We start from the raw sequence: 23,150 nt of genomic DNA on the forward strand, positions 1-23,150 counted from the left end.
CTCCATTATAATAATAATCTTTATTTTTATATAGGGCGGCACGGAGGCTCAGTGGTTAGCGCTGCAGCCTTGCAGCGCTGGGGTCCTGGGTTCGAATCCCACCAAGGACAACATCTGCAAGGAGTTTGTATGTTCTCCCCGTGTTTGCGTGGGTTTCCATCGGGGACAGTGATGATAATGTGTGCAGTTTGCACACATTATCATCACTGTCCCCGATGGGGCTCCGTTTTTAGTGATTCACCAAGATAAAGTTGTCCTACGGCCTCCACCGTCCTTTCTTCCCAAGGTGGTATCTGCTTTCCACTTGAATGAAGACATCGTTCTACCTTCTTTCTGCCCGGCTCCAGTTCATCCCCGGGAACGCTCCTTGAACAGACTAGACCTGGTCAGGGCGACGAAGGTCTACTTGGCTAGAACCGATGCGTTCCGGAAGACAGACTCGCTTTTCGTCATCGCAGATGGGGCTCGAAAAGGCTTGTCGACCTCCAAGGCGACTATTGCGCGCTGGATCAGATCGGCTATCTTAGAGGCTAACCGGATAAAGAACAGAGTGCCCCCTTCTGGGATTAAGGCTCACTCCACTCGGGCAGTGGGCGCATCCTGGGCGGTGCACCACAGGGCTTCTGCGATGCAGCTCTGTAAAGCTGCAACCTGGTCCTCTGTTCACACTTTTGTAAAATTTTACAAGGTCAACATCTACGCTTCGGTGGATGCCAGCCTAGGAAGAAGGATCTTGCAGGCGGCGGTGGTGAGTCCGCTGACCTGATGGAAGTTTTGTTTCCCACCCCAGGGACTGCTTTGGGACGTCCCATGGTTCCTGTGTCCCCCAATGAAGCAATAGAGAAAACAGGATTTTTGGTTGCTTACCGTAAAATCTGTTTCTCGGAGCCTTCATTGGGGGACACAGCACCCTCCCATGTTTTCAACTTCTGTACTTTGTTCTATGTAATATAGTTCTAGTTGAATTGTTGGTTTACTCTATATTCTATTGCTTCTCCTACTGCTTTCTCACTTTCTCACCGACAGGCTCTGGTAGGAGAGTGGGTGAGAGACAGAAGGCGAACACACATACGTGTTCCTGGCCGGTAGACATATGAGGATACGGGGTGGCAGTACACGCCGTACTCATAGTCTCTTTGTGGGAATACAGATGTGACTATTCACTTTGTATCCTTCCGGAACCTGCAAAGAAACGACGCACACTGAGGTAGATAAGGGTCTAATGAAAGACCGGTGTCCACCTCCTAGTGACACTAAGCTAAACTGAGTAATTGAGCGCCAGTCGGTGGGGTGTATACTGTGGAGGAGGAGCTATCTTTCTTATTTGCATAGTGTCAGCCTCCTAGTGGCAGCAGCATACACCCATGGTTACTGTATCCCCCAATGAAGGCTCCGAGAAACAGATTTTACGGTAAGCAACCAAAAATCCTGTTTTTTCCTGCGGAGGTGCTGCAGGGAGATTTGAACGCTTGCTGCCATGTTTTCTCATCTATCCCAGCAGGGAGACCGATTATGTGCAGCTTTTTGTGAATCAACTCTTCTAAGAAGTTAGTATCCCAAGTTAACAACCCCTTTCAAAAGCACCACCGTTGAGTAACATAGGCCTAATTCTGCTTTTTAATAAGATCCATCTTGTCCCCAAACACTTCTGTACTTAAATAGCCTGGTGGGCATATGATATACATTAGGAAGGACAAGTCCATGGGCTGTTGTTTCACCCCAGACTTGTCCACTTCAGATATTGAGAGTGATTTCATCTTGGAAACGGCATTACCCGGCGTCACTGCACTTGTCCAGGAAGTCACAGTGGTAACGATCCAAAATCCAACGCGGCTATTGGGGAGGACGTCACTCACATCCACTGAATACAGTATCTGAGGCAGACCACCAGGGTGAAGCGAGGCTCCACAGACTAGTCCTCCTAAGTAGCATATGTCGGTCGTTTAAAAGTTATTTTAGTGCAGAAGTCAACATTCGTTTGGGACAAAGTGTTTATTAAAATGCGGGAAGAGGGATATGTAACCAAATGGTGGCAGCTTTGGGGGGGTCTTAAAGAAACCTGACTAGTTCCTTTTACCAAAAAACCAAGACTGATAAATAACTTCTCTTTTGCAGTAAAGTAAAAGAACAAAACACTGCACATATGAGATGTTGGCAAACGGAAGGGGCTCTCATTGTCTCATGACGACAGAAGACGTTACATATGGCAACGTTGGAAATACAACAAGTTCTCTGGACGGTCATGTACAAGATGCCCGTTAAGTCGTGACTTGGCTTGTGCATCTATTACATGGACATCCGCTATGGCAATCGCTGAGTTTGTGGTCTCCGGTTGTCAACCGTTTCCATGGGACAGTAAGAGTTCATCTTCTAAAGACATCTCTGTGCATGAACGTCACAGCATACCTCCCGATTACCCTACGAAACTGCGCACATGTAGACGGCGTGATGCAAATGTTAGTCATTTTTTAGGCGGTCCAGGGATGGAACTTAAAGGGGTTGTCTGGGCTTTCTGTGTAATTTTGTGTGGTTATCTAGATTGCAGAATGCTGACGGTCTGTAATATACTCCCTATCCGCATTTTGCATCGTTTCCTAGATATCACACTTGGTCACGTGAGCAGCTCTCCTGATTCTGGAGGAGCTGCTCACTTCTTGACTAGAATTTTCCTGTCTGGCATAGACTGGTCGTAAAAGTCACAACTGAAGCCAAGCCACAGGATTTTCTCAAGTTTGGAAGTTATTCTCTATTAGTGATGAGCGAGTATACTCGTTGCTCGGGTTTTCCCGAGCATTATCTGGTGTCCTCCGAGTATTTTGGCATGCTCGGAGATTTGGTTTTCGTCTTCTCAGCTGCATGATTTGCGACTTGTAGACAGGCTGAATACATTTGGGAATTCCCTAACAAACAGGCAACCCCCACATGCATTGAAGCTGTCTAGCAGTCGCAAATCATGCGACGAAAACTAAATCTTCGAGCACACCAAAATACTCGGAGGACATCTGAGCAACGAGTATACTCGTTCATCACTATTCTTTATCCATGTGATGGGTGGTAATGCTTCGAATGCTGGGGCCCCTACCTGTGCCCTGAGAATCTGTGCCCTGAAGAGTGAATTGAGAGATGGTCGATCGTGCACTCTGCCGCTCCAGTCATTCTTATGGGGACCACTGGAAATAGCTGAGCTGGTCTTCGGCACGCTCATGGGAATGAATATGATGGCAGTGCACATGATCAGAAAGTTATCCCCCACACATTGGATGGGGGATACCTTCCAAACATGTTCCTGCAAATGTTGGGAGGCATGACGACATTTGTATGTTTCACCTCCCCAGTTGGAAGTGCGGGGCCATCCTTCTGCCAGCCATCTTTCACTCCTAGATTTCCCATTAAGCCTTCCTCTATAGTCAGTAGAAAGATGGCTTCTCTGTAGCAGCTGCTGCCTGTAGCTTCACTATCATTGTATGAATATAATGCAAGGAGCAGAGTTTGGATGATTTTTCCCTGTTGACCTTTCTTCTGAACCAGCTCGGAGCCAAGGGCATTTCCCAAATCCCAGCGAAATAATTCATCGTATTCAGCAACCAAACGAGTGAGACCGATTTTTCATGTGATATTAAAATACTACTCCATTAAAATGCAGAGAAACGCTCCTCAAATAAATGGCTGCTACACACGTGCGAGTAGACGGATGTTACCGTGTTAATAAACCGCCGCCTGTCTCTTGTGTGTTGTTTCGCTGCAATCACCGGTATCAAAGAATAAAACGAATGGCCGGGAAGAGCCCTTGACAAAATCAGTTTTGTTCTTGAAGCTGGTAATTAGATTTTGGTTTAACTTTTTTTTTTTTTTTATTTAGTTTTTTAATATTCTATTTTTTTTTTTTTTTTTTTTTTGCCCTCCCGCTGGTTTTATACCATATAAGCGTTAGGCATAGACATGCGGAGAAGATGAATTTTAGTATTCTGCACATCCCTGCGCCCAGGATACTACCAATAAACTGAAAATTGAAAAATCAAATAGGAATGCAATTACATTTTGTAGATATATATTTTTTTGTGCGCTCATAAAGAGCTAGTTTAATGGCAGAGTCACACCGCTTCCCTCAATTTTGGAGCCGAATAAAAAAGGGTATTGTAAAAAATATGCAGGAAGAACGTGTCTAGGGCTGACAAGTAGCAAGGGGCTGCCCGCGGCTACGGTGGAGAAATAAGCAGGGCCAGATTGGATTACTGCTGTCAAATTGGAAACGATAATGGACCCCAACCAAAGGAACTTCTTGTTAGAGAAAAACTAACCAGTTGCATAGATTTATTTTCGAATTTGATAATTGCATTGTAAAACTAGTTAAAACCATTTTCAAACACCTTATTACAAAACCGATGTAATGCTCAATCTCTCCTGTGGAGGTGCTGTAGGGGTTGTGCAGATGATTGCAGGTGATCTCTGTACTTTCGGAGGATCCTTTTAGTCTGCAGCCAGCAACTCCATTGGAGGGGTTTTTGGGGGACTATTGGATTCAGATTGGAGGAGATATACGACAGGGGTGTCTAGTACAACAATAGAGGAGGCCTTTCTGTATTTTTCTGGTGATCGTGCAGGCAGGGTCCTGGGACTAAACCGTACAATGTCGGGAAGATGTGGTTCTCGTGATCAGAATTTGGGTTATTGTAGGACGCTTTGGTTATTTGTTCGGTTCATGTACCTCTTAGTCCCATTCATGTCCACTGATCTGCAGATTACTAGTGTAATTGGGACGGACTGTAGTTTTTTTTTTTTTTTTTTTCTTGGAGCAAACCTGCGATCATTCATATACAATTATCTATTGGGATACAAATCTACCAGTGTAGATGCAAATTTTGAATCTAGAATTAAATGAATATATATATATATATATATATATATATATATATATATATATATATATATATATATATAATATATGTATCGGCTTCATTTACTTGCTGGCTGCACGCTACAGGTCTCTATGTGCCCAAGTAGGAGGTGGAGACTAGGAAAAACTAAAGTCCTTTACTTCCTCCCTGCTTATATGTACTTCGAGAGCAGATACAAAGATACAAGATACAGAGCTAAAATAACTCGAACATTTCGCCCAAACAGGCAATCACAACATATTTGCGAAGAAAACCTGATAAAGGACTCAACTATTTTGGGGCAGAGTAGGAAAAACCTACAGTTAATGCAACACTTTGCTTCTGCCCTGCAGATCATCGTCTGCTGCAGTGGAGAGAGGCTACAAAAGGAAACCTTGAGTGTTTTGCCCAAACTGCTAATGCCAAGCCGTTTGGACGTCTGTAGAGGGGAAATACGTGCTTATAAGGTCCTGTGACGACACTAGCCTCGGTTGTCTTTACGATACCACCTGAAAGCAATTTGGGGATTTTCTGCTTTATGCATTATACATGGATCCCGTGGCCCCTGCAGCTTTTTTTGGAGATGTTAGAGCAAAAGGGCACATCACATGAAAAATATATATTATTCTTTGTGTATACAATATAATAAATATATAGTTCTGTAAAAAACGTTCTAAACGTATGCGGAAGCTAAAAAAAAATGTTCATACTTTTAGATATGTAAATTACTATATATATATATATATATATCTCTAAAAGTATAAAATTCTTGTGTTCTAATTTATTTATTTTTTTAAATTACATGTTCCCCAAAAACAGTCTGATGTGTGACCGATGCTTTTGCACTTCCTTTGTAGCGCCGTTAGGTGGTGCTTCAGATCCTCCATTTACATATTGTATAAATATGTAAAAAAACTAATTACAATATTTTTATTTATTTTTTTTTACTATACAGAACTACTGAACGACCATAAGTATATTTCTGGAAATAGAACTGAACTGTAGCTAAGTGAGAATCTGTTATTGAACTGTAGATTTTTATTTTTTTGTCTCCCTTCACTTCTTTAATTAGCTGTAATGTTTTCGCAGACCGTTAATACTTTGTACTGCAAATAATATCTCTAGTTATGCGATGGGGGTTCTGCATCCACATACTGAGTCGACAGGCAGTGTAGATGGCTTCTAGTCTCGGCCAGGCGCCTGCAGTAAGATCACATCAATATCTGTACCCATTGAAGAACTCTCCTTGAAAGATTAATGTGTCAGCGCGTGGTTCACAGCTTTTTATTGCCGGTGCACTGAAATAAACATGAAATCCCTCTTACATAATGTTCACAAAGGGCCTGTGCTTTCCTTCACCCGCAGGTATCGTGTCAAGATCAGGAACCCTGACATATGAAGCCGTGCATCAGACGACGCAGGTTGGATTGGGACAGTCTCTCTGCATCGGTAAGCTCACGAGACCTCATTGCATGCCGCGGCGGTCTGACGCCTCCATGTAGAGCAATGAGGCGCTAATACATTAAATTTGAAGAGCAAACAAACATGGGGCAATTTATCAGATAATACCTTTAAAAGATACTGTCCAGATCTAATATATTGATGACATCCTGAATATAGGTCATCCGTAACAGAACTATCGGGTTTGTCACCCCCCCCCCCCCCCCCCAGAGATAAGCAAATTGACTTATGGTGGAAAAAAATTGTCGAAATTCACTGAACCAGTTTCACAGTGCTTCTCTTTAATGACTTCACATCACATGTTATAGCACAGCCAATCAAGAAGAATTATCCCAGCCTGTATAAAAGCTGAGGCAGAAATGCAGCTGCTGCTAGGTAATTAATCTGGAAAGTGAGAGGGCATCACAGAGCTACACAATAGAGAAGAAATATATGAAGTAATGAATAAACACTACAGATGTGTTGTCACACCCTGTCAGTGTAATAGATCTGCCCTCCGTTTACTTATAGCCATATATTTTGAGGTCGCTGTGACATTACTAAGGTGTTTGCATGTAAACTGCTCAATGCAGTCCTAGGAGACTTCAGAGTGTTATGCATTTCTTTTCCAAGCAATTGGAGAATTCATGATGACTCGATCCTCAGCAATTCATATTTTTGGCTCCTCTGGATAGCAGCTGATCGGCAGAGGTGCCGGGGTTTCAACTCCACCTAAGTTTTGCACAAAACCGTTGAATAAGAATGAACAGTAAGGGTATGTGCACACGTTGCAGATTTGGCCCTGTGGATCCGCAGCAGTTTTCCATGCGGTGTACAGTACCATGTAAACCTATGGAAAACAAAAACCGCTGTGCACATGCTGCAGAAAATTCCGCGCAGAAACGCAGCGGTTTATTTTCTGCAGCATGTCAATTCTTTTTGCGGATTCCGCAGCGTTTTTACACCTATTCCATTATAGGAATCTTCAGGTGTAAAACGCAGGTGCTTTTACCTGCGGATTCTGCAGATTCTGCGCGGAAAAATCCGCACACGAATCCGCAGCGTGTGCACATACCCTAAAAAATGAGTAAACAGTATGGAATCTACTCACTTTTGCACACAATTGCATTATTATTGCTTCCCCCTTGGTGATGTGGAACCTTCTCGTACTCTGAAAATATAGAGTGTAATGTGCTCCGGTGGTATAGAGCAAGGCCCACTCAGCAGAGGGCAAGGTTTGTATTCGACAAAACAAGCCACGAGTTTTGACTCTTAACGCAAACTTAAAGTCAATGTTTCCGAATCAGAATTCTTTTGTTAGTGAAGTTAAATTGTGTAATGACACGCAGAGGAAGGTAATTCCTTTAATTAAACATCGAAGGCTCTTATGGTTTTTTTTGTAACCCACCCACTTGTCTAAATCTTGGCCCCTCATATGCAGTATTGCCAGAAGCTGAGGTGGATGGTTCAGCTTACATTTCTTAGAGTATACCGCCACATAGAGCTGCTTATCTCATGCGCCTCTTTGCGTAGATCCAAAATTAAAAATTGATTTGTGACATTTCTTAGGTTGATTTTATTCTCCCTTTTTCATTGTGTCCGAGCAGGTGGATAAATCTTCATTTCCTTCTGCTGTAGGAGTACATGTAAAGAGATAAAGGAGCTAAAATAGCTTTAATATAGTGCCCAAATTTATAGTACCAACATCAAGAGGGGAACCTTCTAGCTAGTAAAGTCCTGTGATTACAGCAGCCTCTTAATATAGGCTCTGAGTAGTAGCCTTAAATCACTGCAGCCCTTTACTTCCACCCTGAAGTTATGAGCTGATTAAAAAGCGAGAGTAATAAAATAACATATCTTATCCAAATGGGCAATGACAAACCGTTTGAATGTCTGTCGAGAGAAACTGCTGGAGAATTACGCCCTGTGATCACAGCAGCCTCTGCGTGTTGTCTTTATGATGCCACCTCTTCTCTCCTGCTTTACTTGTGCTCACTGTATCTAAAGCTTTTATTTCTGAGAAGTTAGGCCCATCAGCTGCCACTTTTCCTTAGTTCGTTAGCTTCTTGAAATGTGTTAATATCCCTTTTAATTCCCTGAAATTGTGCTTTCTCTTGTGTTTTGACTTATGACAGCAGCTTTGATTCCACGTTTCATCATATTTACAGTTCTTTCGCCAATTTTCCCTCTCCTCCGTTCCTAATTAAAAGGAAAAGTACGGCGCAGTTAATAAGCCATCTCCATGTCCCCGACATGTGTGCGGCGCAGTTCACATCACTAGTGATGTTCAGAGGAAACTATTGATTTTACCTTTCAAAACTTAGATAATTGGATGTTATTATTTTGTGCACGAGCTGCAGCTCCTCACCGGCCTCGGTACCATCGCGGTAATGAATTGTTTTAAAATGTTTCTAATATGAACTCATTTACCCCTCCGACAGCGATTTATGAAAAAGTGCAAGAAATCCCTAAGATCTTGTTTTTGCCACATTGAGATGTTTATAGTTTCTTCCTTACAGTCCATACCTCAGCTGCTGCAGAACCTCTTCTTTTTTTTTTTTTTTTTATGTGGAAGCCGAATTCTAGGTATATTTATGGCTGCATAAAAATTTAGCATTTACCTGAAACTTGCCTTCCTCCACTCCAAAATTGAACTTGCTGGTCCCTACTGTTTCATGCATTTCAAAACTGTGATTGCCGTTTCGCGTTACCACGCTTTAACTGGTCCAGGTGAATCCTGGACCCGTTGAAGCGTGGCTACGCAAAACGGCCGTTTTCCTCTCTCCTCTCACCTTACCATCTAAGATGAAAGTCATGAAGTAAAGGACTTTTCATTTAAGCTGCCATGGTGAGTTCCGCATACTTTTTTCTGAATTATTTATATCTACATGTTGATATATGCTGAGCACCTCCAATTTGGACATATATGCTGATAAAGGCTCTATAGTCTGGTACAAAGGATTACATGTTTTAACACTGGTGCAGCTGCCATGTTGAGTACCGCATACTTTTTTTCTGAATTATTTCTGTATACTGTATATATACCTGTTGTGTCCAGCTCCGATCTCTGCCAGCACAGTGTGATCATATGCCATTATTGCCCGCAATTCAGCGGCTTCCGACGACATCCCGTCAACAGAGCAGCGACTTCTCACCTACTCGGCTCTATTGATGGAGTGTGACATCATGCTGATTGACAGCCAGCTCTCCCCGCTGCCCAACTGCAGGAAGGCGGCGTTCAATCAGCATGACGTTGACAGTCACACCTCATCAACATAGAGCTGCTCTGTAGATGTCGAGGACTTGAATCGCTGGCAGGAGCGGTTGGTGACTGCCCTTAGCTGGGACTCTGTAGAACAGGCAGGTAGTTGCCGGTGTTAGTTTTTAGACCTATAGTGGGAAAAAAAATTAAAAAAAAGTATGTATAGTTTCCTCAGAAGCAGGGCTGTGGAGTCGGTAAGCCACAGTTGCGACTCCGACTCCTGGATTTTATCAGGCTCCGGCTCCGACTCCGGCTCCGACTCCTTCATAAATGGCCAATTCATAACAACAAATTTACTGTTGTAAAATATTAAACATCGTGCTTATTCAGTTTCTCACCATCATATAAGTAATCAGACCACTTAGAGCAAAAACTACATTTATTAGAATACAATTAGAATATAGCAAATAACTTTTATAAACTTTTCTAAACTGTAAGTAAATATGCAATAAACACTTTTATGCAGTTAATAAGAAGAAATCTATAAATTTGTCCTCAGAAAAAGTATTGCCTCTGTCAGATCCTCCTTCATGGATGCCCTCAAATCTGATCTAAATATTTTGAGAGCAGAGAACAACCTCTCTACACTAACTTGTGTTGGTGGCAAAGCAGTAACCACTCGGGCAACATCTCTGACAATGTCAGGATACAGAGGAATCGCTTGTTGCACTGTTATTTTTGATGAATGGTCAAATTTCTCAATTTCTTTTAGTGCACATGAAAAATTCTGCTGAAATGTACTGGCTGTGTTCCTTGATGGGGATGACTCTTCTTCTATGCGGGAACGCTTTGCACGGTCCTTGTGATCCAAATATTTTTCGAAATTAAATTCTTCATCAGTTGATGATGAGGGTGAAGATGTGGCAGGACGACCAAATTCTTCTTGTTCCTCCTGACTGTTCTGCAACCCTTTCATCCTTACTGCTATTTCAAACAGAGCTTCTTTTCCTTTACTTAGCTGTTGATCATCTAGAAGAATCCGATGCATTGGGTCTACATAAACAGCTGCCAAAAGAATGTTATTTTGTAATAGTAGCTCCTCTCTCCGTTTCATTGATGTAGCAATGCCACTTGCAATTAACCCTCCTCTTTGAGACAGGCGAAACATCAGGTTCTTCCACTCCTTTAAGAAAATACCTGGAGTTAAGTCCTCTGCTTGTAATTTTTTAGTCACTGTAAATGGGTGCTCTAGCAATTTTTCCAGCTCAGTCACCTGATTCCACTGACTTTCATTTAGCGTCAGTTGAGGGTTAGCCATGTCTACAAGAAAGGTTTTCAGTTCAACCAAGCGCTGAATCATTAAGTAAGTACTGCCCCATCGTGTGGCTTGATCAATGATTGCCCCTTTTCCAGCACGTCTCTTCAAAATTGAGTCAACTTTAGGGGTTCTGGCAACAGTAGCCAATTTTCTCACCTTGCCAATCAGTGCAGCAGCATGTCCTTCTTGCAGACTGTCTCTTATAGCCAGCTGTAGCGTATGCACAACACAGCGCATGTGATGAATGAAAGAACATATTGACACAGTTTCAACAAGATCATCTAAACTATATGTTGCTGTTCATCTGAAGCAACTTCAGTTTGCTCCTCAGTTACAATACTGTGTTCCTCTATTTCAAACATTTCTGTGTCTGTGGACCCAGAATGTTCTTCTAGCTGCTGGTCACCATCATTACTCTCATTCATTAGCTTAATAGTACTTATCATATTTGAAGCATTGTCAGTTACGACAGAAAGAACTTGCTCTTTTTTAAGTTCATAGTCTTGCAGAACCTTTTCCACCAAGACCTGGAGAAACTCACTGGTGTGATGAGCTTTGGTGTCTTTTACTGCCAATGTCTTGGTAACTATTTCATTTTTGTCACAAACAAATCGGACATTGATGGCAAAATAGTTCACTCTGTGACGTGTGCAGGCATCCATTTTAAGAAACAGAAAGCGTCCCTTGAGAGTTTTTTAAGTTCTTCCTTTTGTTTAAAAGCTTCTTCGATTACTAATTTTCTAATACTCTGTCTCTCCAGAGAAACACCAAGCATGCGGGCCATTTCCCCATTCAGACACATAAAAGCTGGTCGTGAAAATAATGAAATAGGCACACTATCCTTTACAACAAGCTCTATGATCTGTTTTTTAAATGTATCTACTGTCATTGTCACAGTAACTTTGTCACTGACAAAATATCTTGCAACTGCTGGCTGCAAAGTTCTCTGCTCCTTTGTTTGGCTGGAAGAGCTGGGCACTGGTTCATTGGTTTGGATGCAGTCTTTCTCATCCACTGCTTTCAGTACTTCTGGATGAAAGCGCTGTAAATGTCTCTTTAGATTAGAAGCTCTGGTAGGAGCATTTTTATCTTTGCCTGAATATGCACTCATCTTGGCTTCACAGCATTTGTTTTCGTCTGGATCATTTGTCATACACTGACAGACATAATGTTTTCTATCTTGAGTGATGGTGAAATGTTCAAATACAGCTGATTTAATGTGATGCTTCTTTGACATTCTCAGGTTTTTAATTCTGCATTCACAATCCAAATGACAATTGTTTTTCCTAAAAACAATTGTACAAAATTATTGCCAGGTTGTACAACTGATATAGTGGTCAGTAATACTGTTATTATTCCTCATGTACTCACAGTTAACTGATGCAAAGTTTGTTGAAAGGATAATACTTCTTACAGTCTTCCTCTTCTGAGTAGCAGGCAGCTGTGAGATGCTTGGAAGACGCACACCTAGTATGATCTAGTCTAGAGGAGGAGCTTTACTACTAAGAATTTGCAACACATTTTCACTTTCTATTTCATACATTGTAAGTAGGGGGGTTGGGGCAGCATGAGGTTAACCAAGTATAAGATTAGATAAGGGCAGTGGAGAACAGTGGCACACAAGAAGTAAGAAATGTCTCTATCTCCAGCAGAACTGCTTATCACTGTTGTTCATAGTTTGATAGAACATATATATTTGAGTAACATTTATAAAATTCATATGAAAGTTCAATTATGAAATATTAATAAATTTTTTTTAAAGCTGGAGTTGGAGTCGGTACATTTCTACCGACTCAGACTCCGACTCCAACCAAAACTAACTCCGACTCCACGACTCCGACTCCACAGCCCTGCTCAGAAGTTCAATTTTTTATCCAAAACAGTCATGCCGTTTGTGAACCATTACTGCCCTTTGTGGTTGTGCACCAGCTCGTCCTCGTTCCTGGGCATCTGCAGCATTGTAACTTTGGTTGATCTTGCTTTTGAAGGTATCGGGGGAGACCCTTTTAACGGGACAAACTTCATTGACTGCCTTGAGGTATTCTTAAATGATCCCAAGACAGAGGGGATCATTCTGATCGGTGAAATTGGTGGAAGTGCCGAGGAAAATGCTGCTGAATTTTTGAAGGAACATAATACAGTAAGTGTTGTAGTTAGTTTCTGAATAAAGCCTGTCTCCTGGGATTTCTCCCTCCCTCCTTCCCCCCAACCTCACCCTCTTTTTATATTGAAAAGTATAATTTGTTAATAAGGCAATAATGAAATATCTGCAATAAGAAAAAAGACAACCATAGCCAATAGTCGTCTTCTTTTTTGTTTTGTCTAAATCTCCATGGCAACAGACTACAAACAAACTACGTAGTCAGATCGTAGTCAGTTTTACTCCTTAGCCTATTGTCAATTCTAAATTCATTTAATTTTGTTTTTATTTTTGTAACATCACTACTAGGGTGCTAACTGGATTTCTAACTCTTTACCCCCTTAGTTATAGTGATCAGTTAGGGTCCCACTAAGCAGAGGATTTGGCCAACTTTATTCTAATAATGTTCATGGCAGTCTTTAAAATCTGGTTTCCGCACAACTAGCCAACCATCTGATGTGTATAGGGGCCTCCAGACTCTTGACAAACTGTCAGTGGTGGGCAGTTTCAGGCCCGATCTATTTGATGTAAGGGGGATATCAGCTGATGCCATTGTGGCCTGACAGTGGGATACTTACCTCTCCCCATAGAAAAAGCATGAGCGCTCAGTAATGCTGCACTTTGTGTGTGGGTGAGGAAAGGGCCAAGTCTTTTGGCTGACAATTGCAGTATTTTAGGTGTATGGTCAGTATATTAGTGTATAGTTCAGGCATACAATCAACGTCTGGTTTGAGGAAAAGCACTATAAAGGAACCATGAATGTAGGAAATTATTATTACTATTGCGCCATTTATTCCATGGCGTTTTACATGTGAGGAGGGGTATACCGTATATACTCGTGTATAAGCCGAGATTTTCGGCCCATGTTTTTGGGCTGGAAGTCCCCCTCTCAGCTTATACACGAGTCATATACCGGGGGGGATCGGCGGGGGAGGGGGAGCGGGGGTGTCAGAGATCATACTCACCCTCTGCAGCCCCCCGCTTGTTCCATGTTGTCGGCGCTGCTCTTCCTTCCTGCTTCAGCTGTCGAGTGTAGCCGCTCATTAAATATGCGCATATTTAATGAGCTGTACCACGTGACCGCTGAAGAAGGAAGAGCAGCGCCGATAACATGGAACAAGCATGGGCTGCGCTGCAGAGACAAGCGCCAGGACCGGGTGAGTATGAACAGGGGGAGGCATATTCACCTGTCCCTGCGCTCTGCTGTCTTGCGTCGTCTACAGTGACATTCAGGTCAGAGGGCGCGATCGTGCCCTCTGCCTGCACAGTCACTGCAGAGCCAGCAATGCTGATGAGCAGGGGGCAGCGATGGAGGGGAGTATACAGTTTTTTTTTTTTTTTTTTTCTGGTAACGGAGGCAGCAGCAATATTATGGGGCCACTCACTGTGCAGCATAACTGGGGCCACTCACTGTGCAGCATTATCTGGGGCCGCTCACTAGCAGCATTATCTGGGGCCGCTCACTGTGCACCCTCGGCTTATACACAAGTCAATAAGTTTTCCCAGTTTTTGTGACAAAATTAGGGGGGTCGGCTTATACACGGGTCGGCTTATACATGAGTATATACAGTACATAATAAATACAAGTACAGTCATCTTAAACAATACAAGTCACGACTGGTACAGGGGGGAGAGAGGACCCTGCCCGCGAGGGCTCACAATGTACAAGGGATGGGTGAGGATACAGTAGGAGAGGGTAGAGCTGGTCGTGCAGCGGATTGGTGGTTACAGCAGGTTGTAGGCTTGTTGGAAGAGGTAGGTCTTCAGGTTCTTTTTGAAGGTTTCCATGGTAGGCGAGAGTCTGATATGTGTGGTAGAGAGTTCCAGAGTAGGGTGAATGTGCGGGAGAAATCTTGTATGCGATTGTGGGAAGAGGAGATGAGGGGAGTACAGAATGAGATCTTGTGAGGATCGAAGGTTTCGTGCAGGTAAGTACCGGGAGACTAGGTCACAGATGTATGGAGGACTCAGGTTGTGGATGGCTTTGTATGTCATGGTTAGGGTTTTGAGCTGGAATCTTTGGGTAATCGGGAGCCAGTGCAGGGATTGACAGAGGGGAGAGGCCGGGGAGTAGCGGGGGGACAGATGGATTAGTCGGGCAGCAGAGTTTAGAATAGATTGGACGGGTGCGAGAGTTTTAGAGGGGAGGCCACAGAGCAGGAGGTTGCAGTAGTCAAGGCGGGAGATGATGAGGGCATGGACTAGGGTTTTTGCAGATTCTTGGATGAGGAATGTACGGATCCGTGAAATGTTTTTGAGTTGAAGTCGGCAGGAAGTTGAAAGGGCTTGGATATGTGGTTTGAAAGCGAGATCAGTCAAGGATAACCCCAAGGCAGCGAGCTTGTGGGAATGGAGAGAGTGGGCAGCCGTTTACTTTATGGATAGGTCCGTTAGGGTGGTGTCGCGTGAGATGGGGGGGGGGGGGGGAAGATGATTAATTCTGTTTTGTTAAGTTTTAGAAATCTGGTGGAGAAGAAGGATGAAATAGCAGACAGACATTGAGGGATTTGGTTTAGTAGGGAGGTGATATCTGGTCCAAAGATGTAGATCTGTGTGTCATCAGCATAGAGGTGATACTGAAATCCGTGAGATTCTATGAGCTGTCCGAGGCCGAAGATGTAAATGGAGAAGAGCAGGGGCCCTAAGGCTGAACCTAGTGGGACTCCGATGGATAGGGGGCGCGGTGAGGAGGTGGTGTGCGAGTGGGAGACCCTGAATGTCCGGTCTGTTGGGTATGATGCGATTCAAGATAGGGACAAGTCTTTGATACCAAGAGATGAGAGGGTCTGTAGTAATAGGGAATGGTCCACTGTGTCAAAGGCAGAGGACAGGTCCAGGAGGAGGAGGACAGAGTAGGGTCGCTTGGCCTTGGCAGTTAATAGGTCATTGGTGACCTTAGTTAGGGAAGTTTCAGTGGATTGATGGGGCCAGAAGCCAGATTGTAAGCGGTCAAGGAAGGAGCAAGAAGAGAGGTGGGAAATGCGCCAGTGCTTTTTCTTTTTTTCAAAAAACATGGATCAATTCCGTACAAGTCTCTCAGATAAGAGATGGCTGCTGCATGAGCCCTCCCCCAATATTGTGACTGCAATGGGAAATAAGGCACACAGACTATTTTTTAATTTTTTTTCCTTTTTTGAGAACTTATTTTATGTAGAAATTTTTGTTTTCATTCTTTTTTTTTTTTTTTCTTCTTTTTCTCTCCTATACTGAAGGCTCTGATATAAAAGGCCCATGCTGCATTTGAAAAAGTACCGCAGACTGAAGTTTACATAAAAAAAAAAAACCTGCACTTTTTCACCATTGGTTTTCTTATTTAAAAAAAATATATAAAATCTATATATTAACAATCCCCCCCCCCAAAAAAAAAAAAAAAATACTTAAATGTTTATGGTGTTTTTTTGTGCTTTTATAGAAGCTGAAAATAGATTGCAGAAAAACTATTCTGAAGAGAGCCTTACCTTTTTGGACAATTTCTCGGGTGACCTCCCTGTGTCCCCCCCCCCTCCCCCATCCCCCATCCTGGAAGATACGCACGTCCTGGCTCATTGATCACTCTGCGTTAGTGACCTGTGAGGCCCTCCATCCGCTCTCGTGTTACCACTAATGAATAATTCCAATGTTTCCTAATTTATTTATTTTTTCTTATTTCCCGTCTGTGAATAGATAAATGTTTCTGCTCCTGTCTATTGATTTTTATCGCTGTTTTCACCTCTATTTGCAGATAATTTATTTTTCTTTAAAGGCTGGAAATGTAAAAAATTATTCTTGGTAACTTTTTTATTTTTATTAATTTTTTTTATAGAATTAAATTTAGAACTTGCTCAAAACTGATACACTCCAGCTCCCAACGTACCACAAGGTAGATGAGAGGCGGTGGGTCTCGGCCCTAAAGCTTTTCGGGGAATTATTAAAGATACAGCATCTTCCTTGATTGGTGCTGCCACCTTTTTTTTGTGTACCGTAATTTAATATTTATTAGCATGCTGACTAAGAATAGTATAAGGAAGGGACTAAGGGAAAACAGAATTGTCTTTAGTCATCATTATCCCTACAGTAGCAGCACAATAGATGGGGATGTAGTAAGTAAAGAGGACCTGTCACCAGGTTGTGTTCAGTTTTTGCGCTTATTTTTTTCCCGTTGCTCCACTGACTATTTAAAACTAATGTTTATGGGCTTTACCCCGAGGGGGTGGGGCTCCGAGGATCCTCTGGGGCGTGCCTTTAGGCTGCACTGCATAATTACCCAATGAGCAGCGCCCCTTTTTAAAAAATTCTATAAAGTAGCACAATTACCGTATGGTGGATTTTTGAAAGAGGAAAAAAAACTGAAATATTTGGGGAAGCACCAGGAATAATAAGACCTGGAAAAAAAAGACACTTTTTAAGGAGGGACCTTCTGTACAGATCTCAAAAGTGACTGCAGAAAGCCAGATTTTTTGTGGAACGTTAGTCTTGTGGCTCATACATATGTCTGTGAAACTTGGACGTAATGCAGTGACTTTCCGCGAGGTCTCCTAGTTTGAGCCTGAAGACCTAAATGGCTGTTGAGTTCAGGTCTGGAGACAGACTCGCGGACATCCCATGAATTGTTTTCTGGAATTACTGGGACTGGTCGAGAGGACCCATTATGTATTTGCTCCACTGAGACAAGGAGCATAAGGCAGTACTTAAAGGGAATCTGTCATCAATTTTTTTGACTATCAGCTGCGGCCACCGCCATCAGGGGCTTATCTACAGTATTCTGTAATGCTGTAGATAAGCCCCCGATGTGACCTGAAAGATAAGAAAAAAGAGTTAGATTATACTCACCCAGGGGCATTCCGGGTCGGGTCCGGAAGGAGTCGCGATCTGGTCCGGCGCCTCCCATCATCTAACGATGACGTCCTTTTCTTCCCTTCCTGTTGTGGCTCCAGCGCAGGCGCACTGCTCTGCCCTGTTGAGGGCAGAGCAGAGTCCTGCAGTGCGCAGGTGCCGGAAGAGGTTCAGCCCTATTGAGGGCAGAGTAGTGCGCCTGCGTCGGAGCTGCAACGGGCAGGAATGAAGAGGACGTCATCACTGCAAGATGGGAGGCGCCAGACCGGACCGCTACACCCTCCGGACCCGGAACGCCCCTAGGTGAGTATAGTCTAACACTTTTTTTTTCTTATCTTTCAGGGTACATCGGAGGCTTATCTACAGCTTTACAGAATCAGAATTACAGAATGCTGTAGATAAGCCCCTGATGTCTGTGCCGGCAGCTAGTAGACAAAAAAATAGGGGACAGATTCCCTTTAAGAGTGAGCCAAGAGGCAGCTAGAATCTTACTGTTTTGGTAAAATGGAAGTCTGCTTTGGCTTTCTTTTAAACTAGAGGCTAATTGATTATTTTTTTATTTTTTTTTTTTTAATAGAAATGTCTGCTCTTACCACCAAGATTTTTGAGCTGAATGAGACAGAACAAACACTTAGGGGGCAGAATTCGGGTCACCTTTTAAAGTGTAAGGGTACCGTTACACCTAGCGATGCACCAGCGATCCCGACCAGCGATATGACGCGGTCAGGATCGCTGGTACATCGCTAAGTGGTCGCTAGTGAGCTGCCACACAGGCAGATCTCACCAGCGACATCGCTGGGGACGGGGGTCGCTACTTACCTGTCAGACGGGCGATCCTGCGTCCTCCCGCCTGGCTCCACGCGTTGCTCGTCAGCGCCACAGGAAGCCCAGCAGGAAGTGACCAACGAGGAATGGTCCAGGAGCTTCTCGCGCGATCAGCGATAACCAGCGGGGGAGCCGGTCGGAGGTAAGTATCACATGCAGCGATATCGCTAGCAATATCGCTGGAACGTCACAAAATCGGTGACTTTACAGCGATATTGCTAGCGATATCGCAGTGTGTAACGGGGGCTTAACTTAAATTTTCCGCCTGTCCTATCTGCTCACAAGGCAGAGAATATGCCTATATGTTGTGTGACTGTAAGGGAAAATGGGATTAAGGGACCAGAAAATCACATGAATCTCAAAATGGCATCAATAAAAACTAAAGTGCAACCTTGAAAAAAAATAAAATCCTGTTGAAGCTATAAAAATTATTTATTGCCAGCTCAATTTTACCGTAAAATGAACGCCATAAAAACAAAACCCACCAAAAAATAAAGTTGGAATTGCTGGGTTTTTTTTCCTTTATTCCAATCAAGTTGGAACTTTTTTTGCATTTTTTTTTTATTTTTTTAAATGTAGCATAGTTCTTCTGATTCCCTATATCATTTTACCCCATGTGCAAGAGAGAGAGAGGATTCAAAAAGATTTAAATAAACTGGAGAAGTGGGCAGCAACTAACAGAATGGTTTTTAACAGGGAGAAATGCAAAGTACTACATCTGGGCAATAAAAATGAAAAAAGCACATATAGAATGGGAGGAATAGGGCTAAGTGACAGCACATGTGAAAAAGACTTGGGTATACTAATAGATCACAGACTGAATATGAGTCAACAGTGTGATGCAGCAGCAAAAAAGGCAAATGCAATTCTAGGATGTATTAACAGAAGCATACAGTCTAGATCACGTGAAGTCATTATTTCCCTCTACTCCTCTTTGGTCAGACCTCATCTGGAATATTGTGTCCAGTTTTGGGCACCACATTTTAAAAAAGACATCAACAAACTGGAGCAAGTTCAGAAAAGAGCGACCAGAATGGTGACCGGTCTGCAAACCCTGTCTTATGAGGAAAGGTTGCAGGATTTGGGAATGTTTAGTTTGCAAAAGAGAAGACTGAGAGGAGACTTAATAGCTGTCTACAAATATCTAAAGGGCTGTCACATTGTAGAAGGATCAACTTTATTCTCATTTGCACAAGGAAAGACTAGAAGCAATGGGATGAAACTGAATGGGAGGAGACACAGATTAGATATTAGAAAAAACTTTTTGACAGTTAGAGTGATCAATGAGTGGAACAGGCTGCCACGAGAAGTGGTGAGTTCTCCTTCAATGGAAGTCTTCAAACAGAGGCTGGACAGACATCTGACTGGGATGATTTAGCGAATCCTGCTTTGAGCAGGGGGTTGGACCAGATGGCCCAGGAGGTCCCTTCCAACTCTACGATTCTATGATTCTATGATTGCAGTAGCTTAGGTATCCATGGTTACAACCACTCATACAGTGACAGTTAGATGCTAGTGGTTCTAACCATGGATACCAAAGCTACTGCAATGCTCTGCACATGTGGTAAGTGACATAGCGAATCAGAAGAACTATATTACATTTCTTATTGGATGTATTTTCTAATATTATTTTTACACCTACTACCTATTTGGATCGGATCTTGGAAATGGGAAATACTCCTTTTAACTTAAAGAAAAATATCTGTTCCTTGCAGATTTACTGTGATTTTATTGATTTAGTTGGTGATATGAGTGTCCTTGTTTGCATACACTCTGCTCCTATTGAAGTAAATAAGATCTGCATTACAATCTATTACCAGCTGGATGTCACAGCTATTTCTAATTATTTCCATTTGTATCCAACAGGGCTCTAACGCTAAGCCTGTGGTGTCTTTTATTGCTGGCCTGACCGCCCCTCCGGGCAGGAGGATGGGACACGCTGGTGCCATCATTGCCGGCGGGAAAGGAGGAGCGAAAGAGAAGATTGCAGCCTTGCAGAGAGCCGGCGTGGTGGTCAGCATGTCTCCTGCCCAACTTGGAAGCACCATGCACAAGGTAAAGCTCCCAATTCCTCCACTCTCGGCAGTGACTCGCTGAGTGGTTCGGAGTTGACCATCAGGTCGGTGTCTGCCTTGTTCTCTGCAGTTTTGGCTTCCGTACAGGACTTGGTTTTTACTTTTTTACCTTCCCCTCCTCTACGCCTGCAGGCTCTGTTTTTGAGCACCCGGTCATGCTCCGCGCGCGAGTCTTTATCTGCAGAAAAGCGAGCGCCAAACGTAACTCTTAAGAATTAAAATTGCATTTGGCAGAGGAGCAAGAAAATGGCAAAAAGGAGGAAAGAAAAGAAAAAAAATCTTTACAGCACAGCTGTCAGGAAACTGTGCCCAAGTCGCGCTATTCGGGGAAACATTCATCCTGCGATGTTGGAGGTGGTGCAAAACTGAAAACCGCTTTGGTTTCGCTTTGTAATAACGTGTAATTGTCATATTAATCCGGAGAGCGTGTTCTCCAGGTGATCGTCTGCCGCCTTATCCCACGGCTTCATGAAATTTAAAAAAAAAAAAAAATAGCAAATTTACTAATTACATTAGAAGCAAAATCGTGTAAACTCGTATAGGCAATGGCAGGGGTTTTCTAAAGGGGCTTTATCCACCACTGAAGGGCAAGGGTTCGTCTGCTACTTTTACAGTATTAAATAAAAAAAAATAAAAAAAAAATGCCATCTGGACCCCAATTCTTTTTTTATACTGTGGTGTTTCCTGGCCACCCCTTTTGGCTGGGGCATCATCATGGAAGAGTTCGAAGCTCGGCCTGACCTTGGCTGCATTGATCACCTGAAGCCAGAAGAGGACGATGGATGCCAAGTGGGGCACTAATGGGGGTCCGATAGGTGAGGTTGTGTTTTTCTTTATTTGTCCACACAGCCGGCATCTACCTTTAACAGCAGCTACCGGAGCAAGCTCCGCTCACTGCTAATCATCCACTAAAATGCTGCTTTCTATGTCTGATAGCAGCATATAAATGGAGTGCGCACCCTGCTTCCATCACCCCTTCTCTCCATGTCGTAATTCTCGGGACGCCAATGATTTGTCATGGCAGTCAGGGGCCTGCTGAGGGTCCCCATGGCTTCCATCTCAGTCCTTCTGTGAGGATCAATTCCCCCAAAAGAGTTATAATATGTTTAAAAGTGGAAAAAAAAAAATTAAAAAATAAAATATAAAGCCAGCATTCCTCCTTTTTAGCCATTTTAAAAATTAAAGTAATAAAAACACCTATTTGGAAGCGTCGGTGAAAAATAATTGACCAATACATTAAACACGATAAAAAGAAAAATCGCTAGAAATACAATTAATTTATTTAGCAGTCACTATACCTCCATTAAAAAAAAAATGCAATAAAAAGTGTCTCGTATGTATAAAGTGATGTCTTATGTGTAAAAAAAAAAAAATGCTAACTATAAAAATATCAGCTTGTCATGAAAAAAAATAAGCTCTCACAGATCTCTCAAGGGGAAATAGACATGGGGTGGGAATGAAGGGTAAGAACAGCCCTGAACACTAGGACCCAAGTTGTCTTTGTGGGACAAGCTCTTCTACTGGTTAAGTGTCTGTCTCAATCCATTAAAAGAAGCTTGACTTGAGTGCGAACAGCGCCATAAAGTGCCTGGCCCATAACGTTACCTGTATTATTGGGCCGTGTTCGCACAAAGTGTAAGTTCTGTGCTTTTCTCGTGCATAAAAACTTAAGCATTCTGAACTTGCTCGGCGCCATCACTTAGATCCCCGCTGCTAGGAAGAAATTAACGTTATCCCTTCCGGTAGCGTTCAGTCGTGGGTGTAGTGCCAGCGTGGGTTCAGTCACTTCTCTGTCTCTATAGATCACCGGCACTGACTGACAGCCGTTCAGCATTAGGGCCGGCAGTCAGTGCCGGGGGCACGGTTATATCCTCCGCCACTCTATACACAGACTGGTGACTGAACCCTAACTGGCCCACACTCAAGAGTGAACGCTGCCGGGAGGAGTAAAGTTCATTTCCTCTTGGCAGAGGGGCTCTAAGTGCTGGCGCTGTGCAGGTTAGGCCTGTTTCACACTTCCGTTGTTGGCGGACAGCTGACATCCGCCAAAAATGAAAATTACGGATCCGACCATCGGGATGGGACATACGGATGTCGGCGGACGCTAATTTGGTCGGATCCGCCGAAGATGAAAAGAGAGAGTTTTTTCGCCGCTCCCGGAACGGCATTTCATAGTTAAAATGCTTCCCGAAGTAAAGCTTCCGGGCATGCGCACTTAAAAATAGCGGACCGTCAAGGAAAAAAATGTTGCAGGGTCCGTCTCATCCGCCCGGGAGCTGCTAAAATCTTGGCGGAACTGTCAAAAACGGGTGGGACGGACGACCGTCAGTCAAGATCCGCCACTAATGTAAGTCTATGGGGGGGAAATCGGATTCGCCCCTTTTTTGGCGGATCCATTTTTTTCTAAAATTGGCGGATTTTGACTTGCGTCAAAAAACGGACGTGTGAAACAGGCCTAAAGAAC

General features: G+C 43.2%; 1 protein-coding gene across 1 annotated transcript in view; it reads left to right on the forward strand.

The window, feature by feature from the left end:
- SUCLG1 (succinate-CoA ligase GDP/ADP-forming subunit alpha) overlaps positions 1 to 23,150 on the forward strand; it is a 63,404-nt gene that overhangs the window by 38,543 nt on the left and 1,711 nt on the right. Inside the window, exons 6-8 of the mRNA XM_073586713.1 lie at positions 6,240 to 6,323; positions 12,823 to 12,974; positions 20,478 to 20,666. Coding sequence (XP_073442814.1) covers positions 6,240 to 6,323; positions 12,823 to 12,974; positions 20,478 to 20,666 — 425 coding nt within the window. The remainder of the gene's footprint in view (positions 1 to 6,239; positions 6,324 to 12,822; positions 12,975 to 20,477; positions 20,667 to 23,150) is intronic.

Source organism: Dendrobates tinctorius, unplaced genomic scaffold, assembly GCF_039654945.1.
Source record: "Dendrobates tinctorius isolate UK_male_01 unplaced genomic scaffold, ASM3965494v1 ptg000095l, whole genome shotgun sequence".
Taxonomy (NCBI): Eukaryota; Metazoa; Chordata; class Amphibia; order Anura; family Dendrobatidae; genus Dendrobates; species Dendrobates tinctorius.